The sequence below is a fragment of the Rhincodon typus genome, chromosome 37, assembly GCF_021869965.1.
Source record: "Rhincodon typus isolate 14 chromosome 37, sRhiTyp1.1, whole genome shotgun sequence".
Lineage (NCBI taxonomy): Eukaryota > Metazoa > Chordata > Chondrichthyes > Orectolobiformes > Rhincodontidae > Rhincodon > Rhincodon typus.
The window spans coordinates 21177140-21190789 of NC_063368.1; the positions used below are offsets into that span (position 1 = coordinate 21177140).

The 13650-nt window shown below is 40.9% G+C and overlaps 2 protein-coding genes across 6 annotated transcripts in view; one reads left to right on the forward strand and one right to left on the reverse strand.

Moving 5' to 3' along the window:
* LOC109917403 (cytidine deaminase) overlaps positions 1-11899 on the forward strand; it is a 14103-nt gene extending 2204 nt beyond the window's left edge. For all 3 annotated transcript variants that reach the window (XM_020517223.2, XM_048617491.1, XM_048617490.1), the window contains 4 exons: positions 5328-5485; positions 9023-9134; positions 9927-9984; positions 11547-11899. In XM_020517223.2, the coding sequence (XP_020372812.1) occupies positions 5329-5485; positions 9023-9134; positions 9927-9984; positions 11547-11660 (441 nt within the window). In that variant the 5' untranslated portion in view covers position 5328 and the 3' untranslated portion in view covers positions 11661-11899. The remainder of the gene's footprint in view (positions 1-5327; positions 5486-9022; positions 9135-9926; positions 9985-11546) is intronic.
* Positions 1-13650, reverse strand: part of LOC109917402 — a 78348-nt gene that overhangs the window by 62950 nt on the left and 1748 nt on the right. The window lies entirely within an intron of this gene.

Consider the following 13650-nt stretch of genomic DNA (forward strand, 5'->3'; position numbering starts at 1 on the left):
ATATGAGTAGAAATTACAAATAAGAAAGGAAAGATCACTTTGATGGGATTGTATTGTAGGCCCCGCAATAGTAAGAGGGAAATTGAGAAACAAATACATGGGGAGATCTCAGATATATGTAAGCATAAGGTTGTAATATTGGGGGACTTTAATTTTCCAAACATTGACTGGGACTACCATAGAGTTCAAGCTTTGGATGGTGATAAATTTGACAAATTTGTCAAATGTGTTCAAGAAAATTTTCTTTATTGATATGTGGATGCACCCACTAGAGAAGGAGCAAAACTAGATCTTCTTTTGGGCAATAAGGCAGGGCAAGTGATAGAAGTAAAAGTGGGGGAACAATTTGAGTCTAGCAATCATAATTCTATTAGTTTCAAAATGATTATGGAAAAAGATAAGCCTTCCATAAAAGTTAAAGTTCTTAACTGGAGTAAGGCAAATTTTAATGGTATGAGACAAAAACTTTCAGAAGTTGATTGGAATAGACTGTTCACAGGTAAAAGGATGTCTGACAATTGGGAGGCGTTCAAGAGCATAATGACGCGAGTTTAGGGGCATTTTGTTCCTGTTAGGGTAAGGTTGGTAAGATTAAGGAACAATGGATGAATAAAGATATTGAGGTTCTATTCGAGAATAAGAGAGAATCTTATTCTAGATATAGACAACTTGGTTCAATTGAATCTCTTAATCGATACGAAGAATGTAGGGGCATTCTTAACAAAGGAATCAGGAAGGCAAAGGTGGGGGTATGAGTTAGCATTGGTAGATAAGGTTAAGGATAATCCAAAAGGATTCTACAAATACATTAAAAGCAAGAGGGTAACTAGAGAGAGGGTAGGACCTCTTAAAAATCAAGGGGGTCATCTTTGTGTTGAATCAGGAGATGGGAGAGGTACTAAATGAATATTTTGCGTTAGATTTTATTGCAGAGAAAGACATAGAGTCTAGAGAATACAGAGAAATAAACTTTGATGTTTTAAAAACAGTTCACATTACAGAAAAAGAAGTTAGGAAAGTCTTAGAGAATATAAAGCTGGATAAATCTTTGGGATCTGATCCAATGCATCCCAGAACATTGTAGGAAGTAAGGGAGGAAATTACGACACCCCTTGCAGAAATATTTGCATCATCTACAACTACGGGTGAGGTACCTGATGATTGGAGGATGGCTAATTTTGTACCTTTGTTTAAGAAAGGTTGTAAGGAGAAACCGGGGAACTATAGACCTGTGAGTCTGACTTCGGTTGTGGGTAAATTGTTGGAAGCCATTATAAAAGATAGGATTTATGGACATTTAGAAGGGCAAAAATTGATTAGGGACAGTCAGCATGGTTTTGTGCGAGGAAAATTGCATCTCACAAACTTGATTGAGTTTTTTGAGTAAGTTACCAAAAAGATTGATGATGGAAGAGAGTTGGTGGTAGAGGGTTGTTTTCGGACTGGAGGCCTGGGACCAGCAGTGTTCCACAGGGACTGGTTCAGGATCCTTTTTTGTTTGCCATTCATATAAATGATTTTAATGAGGATATAGAAGGCATGGTTAGTAAGTTTGTGGATGACACCAAAATTGATGGCATAGTAGAGAGTGAAGGTAGTTTTCTAAGATTACAAAGGGATCTTGATCAAATGGGTCAATGGGCTGAATAATGGCAGATGGAGTTCAATCTGGATAAACAGGAGGTAATGCATTTTGGTACAACAAACAAGGGTAGGGCTTATACAATTCATGGTAGGGCCTGGTTAGTGTTGTAGAACAGAGGAACCTAGGGCTACAGGTATCAAATTCTTTGAAGTTTGCATCACATATAGACAGGGTGGTTAAAAAGGCGTTTAGCACGCTTCCCTTCATTACTCAATCCTTTGAGTATAGGAGTTGGGAATTCATGTTGAGGTTGTACAGGACATTGGTGAGGCCTCTTCTAGAATACTGTGTCCAGTTCTGGTCGCCCAGTTACAGGAAGGATATCATAAAGCTGGAGAGGGTTCAGAAGAGATTTACCAGGATTTTGACGGGTATGGAAGGTTTGAGTTATAAAGAAAGGCTGGACAGACTGGGACCATTTTCGTTGGAGTGTGGGAGGTTGAGAGCTAACCTGATAGAAGTTTATAAAATAATGAGAGGTACAGGTATAGATAATGGTAACCATCTTTTTCCTAGGATGGGGGATATCAAGACTAGGGGGCATATTTTTAAGGTGAGAGGAGAGAGATTTAAAAATAACATGAGGCAAATTTTTTACACAGAGTGTAGTTCATGTGTGGAATGAACTTCCTGAGGAAGTGGTGGATGCAGGTACAATTACAACATTTAGAAAACATTTGGATAAATACATGAATATGAAACATTTGGAGGGATATGAGCCAGAAGCAGGCAGGTGGGATTATGTTCAGCATGGACTGGTTGGAACAAAGGGTCTGTTTCCGTGCTATATGACTTTATGACTATTAGCCACTCTCCAGTCATCTGGCACATCACCCATAGTTATAGATGATACAGATATCTCCTCAAGAGGCCCCACAATTTCCTCCCTAACATTCCATAACATCCTGGGATACACTAGATCAGGTCCTGGAGATATATCCACCTTAATATTTTCCAAGAGCCCCCGGCACTACTACTTCTGTAATGTGAACTGTTTTCAAGACATCAATATTTATTTTCCTGCATTCTCTAGCCTCCATTTCTTTCGCCATGGTAAAAACTAATGCAAAATATTCATTTAGTATCTCTCCCACCTCCTGAGCTTCAACACAAAAACTGCTCTTTGATCTTTAAGGGCCCTACTCTGTCTTTAGTTGCTCTTTTGCTCTTAATGTACTTGTTGAGTTTCTTTAGCTTGTCGTTAACCTTTTCTGCCAAGGTTATCTCATATCCCCTTTTTGTCTTCCTGATCTTCCTTTTAAGAATGCCCCTACATTCTTTATTCAAGAGTTTCAATTGATTTCTATATCTGATATGACTCTGAATTCTCTTTATCACACTTTTGAAAGCCTCCCACTTATCAGATGTTCCTTAACTTGTGAACAGTCTACTCCAATCAAATTCTGAAAGTTCTTGTTTCATACCATTAAAATTTGCCTTACTCCAATTAAAACCTTTAACCTTTATGTTTATGATTCATAAGGAATCCAAGCTGAAAGGGGCAGGCTGGAGAGGCATAAGATCTTTTCATATGTTCCAACCTGCAATAAATTTGGTGAGAAAAATGAAAATTGCCTTTTTCTTAAAATTCATTCATGGGAAGAGGGTGTCGCTGGCTAGGCAGCATTTATTCCCCATCCCTAATTGCCCAGAGTCAACCACATGTGTCTGGGTCACATGTAGGCCAGACCAGGTAAGGATGGCAGTTTCCTTCCCTAAAGGACATCAGTGAACCAGATGGATTTTTCCTGACAATCGGCAATGGGTTCATGGTCATCATTAGATTTTTAATTCCAGATTATTTTTATTGAATTCAAATTCCACCATCTGCCGTGGCAGGATTTGAACTCTGGTCCCCAGAACGTTATCTGGTTTTCTGGATTAACAGTCCAGTGATAACACCACTAGGCCATCACCTCCCCATATGTCCAGTCCATCCATATTTGGAGATGGTGGCTTGTCAGTAGACGACAGCCTGTACTGTAACTTCACTACTCAGTGGATTGTTGCTGGCTGCAAAGCAGGCCCAGAGAGCTCGATACATATTCAAATCGCATTAAGAAAGGTCTGAATTGTAAGTGAATTTTGAAAAATCTTCACTGGGCTTCTTTAAAATTTTACATGTTCCATCCACGTAATGGTGAAATATTTATCACTAGTTGTGCATCATGTGACAATATTTATGCCTGGGAAGTGCAAGATCAAGTTATGAAGCAACTCGTGTGTGGTTGATAATCTGACAATACTTAAGATCCCAATTTACAAATGAGGAATTACCATAATAGGAAGCTGATACCATGCATCTGCACTCGAGTGGGATTCAGCACCTTCAGATGCTCCATGATACAGCCCCTCTCCCTTTCTCTAAGATAGGCCTGAGCACACCTTAGCAAGCCTAACAGTCATTGGCTCACATCCTTTCTCCAATGTAATTGCTCCTTGAACACAAGAATTAGATTCAGGAGATGGCCATTCAGCCCGTTGGCCTTGCTCTAATCCTCAATTAGATCATGGCTGAGCTTCTACCTCAACACCATTTTCCTACATTATCCACATATCCCTGAATGTCTTTAATATCGAGAAATCTACCCCGAGCATACATTCAATAGGGTCTACAGGATTTCCAAACATACACCAAGCACTGCCCCCAACATCTAACAGCTCCCCCTTTTCCCTTGTCCATTTCCACCACTCAGTCAGCACCCACTGCTTGCTCATTTTCCCACCTTTCCCCCACCAGAATACAAGTGGGGGAAAGTTACTTGGACACTTCATTCCAGGAGACAGTCACAACCCTTAGGATAGGGTCCTCTGGTGTTACTGATCAGGGACAGGAGGGGGTGACTGAATGAAGTGGGCAAGGAGGCCCCAGAGCAGAGGGGGCTACAGTCATCTAAGCAATTCAGAGAAGGTTTACTAGACTAATACCTGGAATGGGGGGGTGTGCTGTCGTTTTATGAGGCAAGGTTGTACAGGTTAGGCTTGTATCCGCTGAAGATTAGAAGGGTATGAGGTGACTTCATTGAAACATGAAATCCTGAGGAGTTTTGATCGGGAGGATGTGCAAAGGACGTTTTCTCTTATGGGAGAATCTAGAACCAGGGATCACTGTTTAAAAATAAGGGACCACCCAGTTACAACAGAGATGAAGAAGATGTTTTTCTCTCTCAGAGGGATTGTGACTCTCTGCCTGAAAAGGGGGTGAAAGCAGAGACCCTGAATATTTTTAAGCCAGAGGTAGATAGATTCTTGACAAGAAAGGGGTGAATTAGGGCTAGGCAGGAGTTGAAGTAATTGGATCATCCATGATCTCATTGGATGGTAGTATTGGCTTGAGGGGCTGAGTGGCCTATTCCTTCTCCTAACTCATGTGCTTTTATGTATATCATACCCTAATGCATTCTACACAGCATCACTCACACACATTAACCGGAACTCTCTCTCCTGCTTGAGGCAGATGACAATAATGGGGACCATGGTTACAGAGAACATGTTTATGAAACTATGGTAGATGCTGTTTCAGACAATAAAGGGTAGTATGCTGCAGTGTTGACCAATGCAAAGGACTCAACCTGTACCATTGTAGCTATTTATTAACAGCTCTGTGATCAGAAAAGCAACAACAGGTATACTGAGTTAAACTGGTCATCTCACCAGTAATTCTGTTGTTTATGTCTGGCAGGATGTGTACTCCCACAGCAACAACTGCCCTCCAGAAAGCAGAGGAGATAGAAAAATTAGTCAATAAAAGCCAAGAGGCCATGTCATTTGCATATTGTCCATACAGCAAGTTCCCAGTAGGAGCTGCTTTACTGACTGAGGATGGACGGGTGTTCACAGGTAGGAAATCTGCTCTTCCCGTTATCGTCAAGAAGCTGTATGTTGGGACCTCTGCTTTTTAACTAAAAGACGTGTTGATGAGGAAGACCCTGACTTGACCAACAACATGCATACTCAGTTAATGCTGCCATAGGTTAAACTGGTCAGAGGAAATCACCTGGAACCAATTGAGACACAGTAGCTTGAGATCATAGTGTTTGTGTTTCCCCTCATAGATTTACACTGTCTATATCCACAATAATCTTAATCCCATTGTCTCACAAAATCATGAATAACTAAAAAATAAAGAGATTTATTATAAAAATCATGAGCATTTTTTTAAAATCATAAACCAATTCAGATTGGTTTGTAAATCTTACAAGTAGCTTGTTGAATTGTGCGAGAAGTCCGAATTTCAGAAGAACACAGAAGGCCATCTAGCCCAAGATTTAGACTGGCTACTGTGTTGATGGGCTAAATTGGGTGTTTACACTCTTGTACTAATGAGAGACCCCACTTGAAAATGTAATGCCCAGTACATAGTAGGCATGTTCCCTCTGATGTGGGAATCTACCTTGGGAGGTGATTAAATAACTGCTTACACTTATTTAAATGTCATCAACTCCATTCAGGTGTCAGTTTTTCTAGTGTCAAGGACTCCAAACACTTTACATACCCTATGAACCTAGGAAACCGAGCAGAAGCACTGTATACTTCAGACCAAACTACTCTGCCTCTTTCACATCATGTCGCCTCAGATGTTGACAGTAAACTTGCACTAACAGTAACAAAGAGTTTTGTGTGTTACCTATTTTGAAAAAACTGCACCAGAAAACACATGCTGAAATGACAAGAGGAATCAAGGGCTAATAATGGATAACACACAGAGTAATGGTGTAGCTAACTAAAAATCTATTCTGCCTGTCCATCTCAAATTAAATGTAATTGGTGGTTATAAACTATATCTCAAAGTAACAACAAGTTTCAACATTTCTGGCTGCAATCTGCATTGGATGCCAACACAGTCACATCCTGCTCTGTTGCCCAAGACATTGCTAACCCAAAGGTCAACAGATCCGGTTAAACATTATTCAGGAACTCACCAACAACCTTTCACCAACTGCTCAAATATCCACTGGTCACAGTTTAATTTTAAGCTACTAACACAGCACTGTGAGGCAGAAATATTGCAGATTCTTGTGTGCAGACCTGGTGCACAGTATTGAACATTTGAGAGATAGGGCTAGACCTTGCCAATTAATTTGTATGCTATTCGCATTAGTTGTATAGCCTTCCTACCACATAACTGACACAATAGAGAATGGAAAGGCCTCAGGATCAACTTGCAGTTTGTGTTGATTATACTGAATACAACTGCAGCAGTGGCAAGAGCTAATATTGGACTCAGTATCTTTTTGGCAAAGGGAAAACGGAATGAGCCAGGGATCTTTGCTCGTAGCCTCTCTCCAGTCACTACTGCCAAAAAGTTCCTGTAGATGAACATTAGGAAGAGATCAGTCTAGGCTATGAAGCCCCTAACAGCCATTCAGCCTGGTGTCAGACAGGGCACACCCTTGGAGATTAGTTTTGGCAAATTTTGGGGAGCAAGAAAGCTAGGTATAGAGAGTGAGAAAGCTAGGTATAGAGAGCGAGAAAGCGAGAGTGAGAGATGCAGATCCCCACTAATTTGACAAAAGCAAAATACTGTGGATGCTAGATCTGAAATAAAAACAGGAAATGATGGAGAAACTCAAGTCTGGCAACATCTGTAATGACAGAAACAAAGTTAACATTCAAGTCCAGTACGACTTCTTCAGAATTGAAGACAAAAGTGGAAAAGTGATGGGATTTTAATGTAGAAAGGTTGGGGATGAACAAGATGGGAAGGTCAGGGGAAGGTTAGAGGATGATGGAGATTAGAGGTGCAGATGTCACAGAACAAAAGACAAAGGGAGTGATAATGAGTTCACAAGAGTCATTGAGATGTACTCCTGAGAAAAGATCCTCTGGCCCAACTCATCCATGCTGACCAGATATCCTAAATTAATTTAGTCCCATTTGCCAGCTTTTGGCCCATCTCCCTCTAAACCCTTCCTATTCATGTACCCATCCAGACGCCTTTTTGATGTTGTAATTGTACCAGCCTCCACCACCTCCTCTGGCAGCTCATTCCATACACTCACCACACTCGGTTTGAAAAAGTTGCTCCTTAGGTCCCTTTTAAAACTTTCTCCTCTCACCTTAACCTACGCCCTCCAATTTTGGACTCCCCTAACCTGGGGAATGACCTTGGCTATTCACCCTATCCATACCCCTTATGATCTTATAAACTTCTATAAGGTAACCCCTCAGCCTCCGATACTCCAAGGAAAATAGCCCCAGCCTACTTAGCCTCTCCCTAAGGCTCAAACCCTCCAACCCTGGTAACATCCTTGTAAATCTTTTTCGAACCCTTTCAAGTTTGACAACATATTTCCTTGAGCAGGAAGACCAGAATTAAATGCAGTATTGCAAAAGTGGCCTCACCAATGCCCTGCACAGCCACAGCATGACCTCCCAACACCTATTTGCAATGCACTGACCAATAAAGGCATGCGTGCCAAACACCTCCTTCACTATCCTGTCTACCCGTGACTGCACTTTCAAGGAACTATGAACTTGCATTCCAAGGTCTCTTTATTCAGCAACATACATAGAACATAGAACGTAGAACAGGACAGCACAGTACAGGCCCTTCGGCCCACGATGTTGTGCCGAACTTTTACCCCAATCCTAAGGTCTATCTAACCTCCACCCCTACCTTATACTATCATCAAATCCATCTCCACACTTCCCTTCCTTTCCTTGACCTCACCATTTCAGGGAATAAATTTTGGTGGCTCGGTGGTTAGCACTGCAGCCCCACAGCGCAAGGTACCCGGGTTCAACTCCACCCTCGGGTGGCTGCCCGTGTGGAGCCCGTATGTTCCCCCCCCGTGTCTGTGTGGGCCTCCTCCAGGTACTCCGGTTTCGTCCCACAGTCCAAAAATGTGCAGGCCAGATGGATTAGCCATGCCAAATCGTCCATAGTGTTCAGGGATGTGTAGATCAGACATACCTCAAGACCTTACCATTAAGTGTGTGTGTCCTGCCCTGATTTGCCTTCTCAAAATGCAGCACCTCGCCTTTATTCAAATTAAACTCTATCTGCCACTCCTTGGCCCATTGGCCCGTCTGATCAAGGTCCCTTTGTACTCTGAGGTAATCTCCTTGGTTGCCCACGACGCCTTCAATTTTGGTGTCATCTACAAACTTACTAACTGTACCTCTGATATTCACATCCAAATCATTTATAGGACAAAGCATCATTTCAGACCTAGTCTTAATGGCAAGGTAAGGGTCAACTCTGACTGAAAGAAGCATTAAAAGATACGACATGAAGAGGAAAAAAAATCAAAATGGAAGTCAGCGTTCATGGCCTGAAATTGTTGAAGGTTATAAAATGCCTAATTTGGAAATGAAGTGCTACTCCTCCTTCTTGCCTTTGAATAATTATATGTTTAATCTCTTCCTTCTCAGGCTGCAACATTGAAAATGCATGTTACACAGAGGGAGTCTGTGCTGAAAGGGCAGCCATTCACAAGGCTATCTCAGAAGGTTTCCGAAAATTCAAGGCAATGGCTATTTCTAGGTACTGACTGAACCTCGCTATGGTGTTACATCAGGAAGTTGGGCAGTCCAGATACCATATGAAAGTCAACAGTTCTCTCATTGTTTCATATTCTAACTTAATCTCTCCTTGGATCGCAAACCAGACGTTCCTCATCTCCCTCACTTACACAATAAGTTCTTTAAACCAAAGGTTTGCCCTCAGATAGTCACAGCTCCTTGTTTTCCCTCCTCTGTAATCTCTTTGATCTCACCCAAACCCATCACTTTGGAATTTGATCCTTTGCTTCTTCTTTCAATAATGAACATTAGTTGCAAGCCCATCGAAAGTCTAGTGAGTTAAAGCTAAGTTAAAGTTTAGTTAAAGAAACCCTAAAGTGGAGAAATAGACAGACAGTTTAAATTGAAATAGTTTTCACACAGGAAGCCAGGCAGAACTATTAAAGGGGGAAATCAGAGAGATGTCAGAGGAAGTGGGTTATTGGACCAGGTTACAGAAGCACCCCTTTCTTCAAGCTCCCAACTGATCTGAATATGCTGCTGTTGCACAGACAGTTAGGATGGGAATGGGTCCAGGTAATTCTGTGCAGTGGGTTGGGAATGTAAGTGGTAATTCTAGATCCATGGGGAATTCTGGTATAAGCAGAACTGGATAGAATTATTTTAAATTAGATTAGAAGCATAGTGATAGTGTCTCTAGATTGATAACACAGAGACCAGGATGAATGCTCCAGAGACAGGAATTCAGATCTTACACAGCGACTAGGGGAATTTAAATTAAATTAATAAATCTGCATATTCTGCTTTCTTGCAGTCATAAATCAGACAACTTCATTGCTCCATGCGGTGCATGCAGACAAGTCATGAGAGAGGTGAGGTCTCATTTTAAATCTTATCCAATGCTCCTTTAATCCACTTGATAATATTATCCAAAGTTAATGGTTTTATATAAAGGTACAGAGTGATAGTGGGTTATCAATCAGCCTGGAATTCAGGGATGAGATCATTCTGCATGGAGTTTGGGGGTGGGATCAGAGGTTCATATCAATTTACCTAATTCATAAGAAAATAGGAAAGTCATTTGTGAAGAGGACATAAAGTGGCTACAAAGGGATACATATAGGTTAAGTGATTGGACAAAGGTAAAGCAAATGGAGTATATGATGTGGAAAATGTGAAATTGTCCATTTTGGCAGGAAGATTAAAACAAACATATCATTTAAATGGTGGGAGATTACAGAATTCTGAGAGAGAGGGGGATCTGGGTGCCCTTATGCATGAACCAAAAAAGTGAGTACACAGGTACAGCAAGTAATCAGGAAAGCTAATAGAATGCATTAAAATAAAGGGCGACAGATGCTGGAGATGTAAAACAAAAACAAATTGGAGAAACTCAGCAGGTCTGGCAGCATCTGTGGGAAGAAAGGAGATTAAAAGTTCCGAGTCCAGTGAGTCTTCGTCAGAACTTTAGCAGCTGGGGAAAAAGTGGTATTAATGCTGAAGTCAAAATTACGGGAAGGGGAAGGATGAATGGGTAAGTGACGATGGAGCCCAGAGGGACAGATATGAAAAGGATAGCTAAATTAGGAGATTATGAATAGCAGATCGGGATAGAAAACAAAAGCTCAATAAGTGGTAACAAGAACTGACAGTAGGAGAAAATGGGTGAGTTGTATATACCATATAATGTGATTAAGGGCTTTGGTGTATGTGAGAATGGTGACTGTACTAAAAGCAACCCAAGTTATAACAGGATCGAGTGTGGGTGGGTAAAAAAAATAATAGATGGATGGATGGAATCAGGCTCTAAAGTATTGAACTCAATGTTGAGTCCTAGAAGTTGCAGCGTCCCCAAGCGGAAAATGAGATGTTTTTTGAGCTTGTGCTGAGGCTCACTGGAAAACTGCAACAGGCCTGCTACTGAAATGTTGGCATAGGAACATGGTGGTGTGTTCAAATAGCAGGCAACAAGAAGCTTAGGATCTTTTTTGTGGACAGAACCCAGGTGTTCTGCAAAGTGGTCACCCAGTCCATGTACCATTTCCCAATGTAGAGGAAACTGTACTGTGAACAGCGAATACAGTAAAATAGACCAAATGAAGGACAGGTAAATCACTGCTTCACCTGGAAGGTATGTCGGGGGTCACATATGGTGATGCAGGAGGAGATAACTGGGCAGGTATTACACCTTCTGCAATTGCCGTGGGGATATGAGGAGAAATTGGGAATGGAAGGGGAGTGGACTGGAGCGTCCTGGAGGGAATGGTCCCTGCAGAATGCTGATAAGGGAATGTAAAGTAATTAGATCAGCCATGATGTTACTGAATGGCGAAGCAGGCTTGAGGTGCCAACTGGCCTACTCCTGCTCCTAATTTGTACGTTCATAATATCCCTAAAATGAGTTTATTCCTTCCCTCATTCTCTCTCTCCACAGTTTGGAACTAAGTGGGAAGTGCATTTGACAAAACCAGATAAATCCTATAAGACGATGACCATTGAAGAACTCTTGCCAATGTCTTTTGGACCACAGGACCTGCCAACTGAATAATGAACAATGTGCAAACATGAGGAATCGTTTAGGACAGTAATCTTCAGCTCCAGATGATAATAAGGAACCCTCAGCTTTATTCTTATTCTTAATCATTTTCTAGTCCATTCAATTACCAACTAAAATGTATCCAGAAAATGTAGCATGTTTCTGAATTTGATGCTTGATATAACATTCAAACCATGACCTCAGAAACTTCAACTTGTTCTGCATTTACAAAATAAATGTATTTCATCCAAGATTATGAACCTGCTGAACTGAAAAGAGCAGATAAGGCAACAAACTAAAAATATTCCATCAAATATTGCTCACATCAGAGCATAACTCTGTATCTAACACTGTGCTGTATCTGTCCTGGCAGTGTTTGATGCATCAGTGCCAACCAAGTTTTTACTTTCAGCTCTGAATAAGTAGAGGGAGGTTTACTCTCTATCTAACCCCTTGTCGTCCCTCTGCAGGGAATGTGTGATGGTGACTGTGTTGAGGAAGCTTTAATTTAAGTTTAAAAGAGTAGATGGGGCTTTACTCTGTATCTAACCCCGTTCTGTCTTTGCTGTGGTGGTGTTTGATGGGTACAGTGTTGAGGCAGCTTTACGTTTGTTTACACTTAATTTAAGAAGAGTAGAGAGCTTTACTTTAAGTTTACCTTTAGTTTAAAAAAATAGTAGACATAACTACTCTGCATCGAATCTGCTGTTCCTGTCCTGACAGTGTTTGATAGGGAGTGTGCAGACTGTACGATGTACACGATATTGTTGAATATTGATGTGGAACGTATTCAACTAGTGCTTCTGTGGAATGGAGTGAAATTAAGTAGAGCTGAAACCGGATGTTCTAATGAAGGTAGAGAGAGCCAATGTGGTGCCTAGGATAGCAGCATTAATGTAGGGTGAACAAACATTCAAACAAATTACTCAAGAGGATCAGTAGAAGTAACAATTAAGAAGAAATCTGAAAAGTTGATTTTTTTGCAAAAATTATCTTAAGGCCTCTTGTGATTTGTTAATCTCAACAGAAATATATTCAGCATAAGAACAAAATCAAATTCAGCTTCTAAGTAATTTCACGTTGCTCCTATTGAAACCGCAGACTCGACAGAAATGTTTTGGAAGTGGATGTTACATGGTGTGTGGAATCTTCAAGCTGCAGGTGATATTCCCAATATGAACAAGGGGTTAATTAGAGAGAGCTTTACTCTGCATCTAACCCTGGGCTGTACCTTTCTTAGGAGTATACAGAGTATCCTGGGAGTACCTTGATGGGGACAGCATCATTAGTTTCTGTTTACCTTTAGTTTGAAAGGGTATGGAAACTTTACTCTGTATCAAATCCTGTTCTATATTGTCCTGGGAGTGTTTCCTGGGACATGTTATACATAGTTAGGTCAATATGTACTATGCTTATCTCAAATTGTAGGCGTACTGGCTTTCAGGTACAATACAAGTGTGTTTAATGCTCTATTTCCTGAGATGACTCGGGGCTCACCTGTAAAAAGGTCGAACAGCCTAACCAGCAAATATACTGGAGGTGAGTCAGAAAAGCACAACTGCACACATTCTCGGCAGTATTATTCCCATGGTTACAATGCTTTGCGTACTTACAACCTCATGTAGTTCAAATTTACTTACAAACCTTTGTCAAAACAAAGCACACAAACATTTCATAGAGTTCAAAGCTCTTTGCTCAGCTGGTCAGAACATGAATTTAACCTGTTATACTGCATAACTCTACCCAATCAAGGGAAGAAAACAGGGTCAAAGATATTTCAAGGAGTGAAAAGTTCATTGATTTTACTCAGATATCTGGCTGTTAAGAGAGGCAGATTAAACCCAAGGCAAGTGACCCCAATACCAGGGAAGGATAGTCTTTGCCTAAATTACTTCTAAGCCTTCAGAGAAAAACAAGAATTATCAATCCACAAACCAAACCAAATACAGATGATTATTTGGATTAAATTATGTGCAAGGGTATTGGGGGGGGGGGGGGGGGG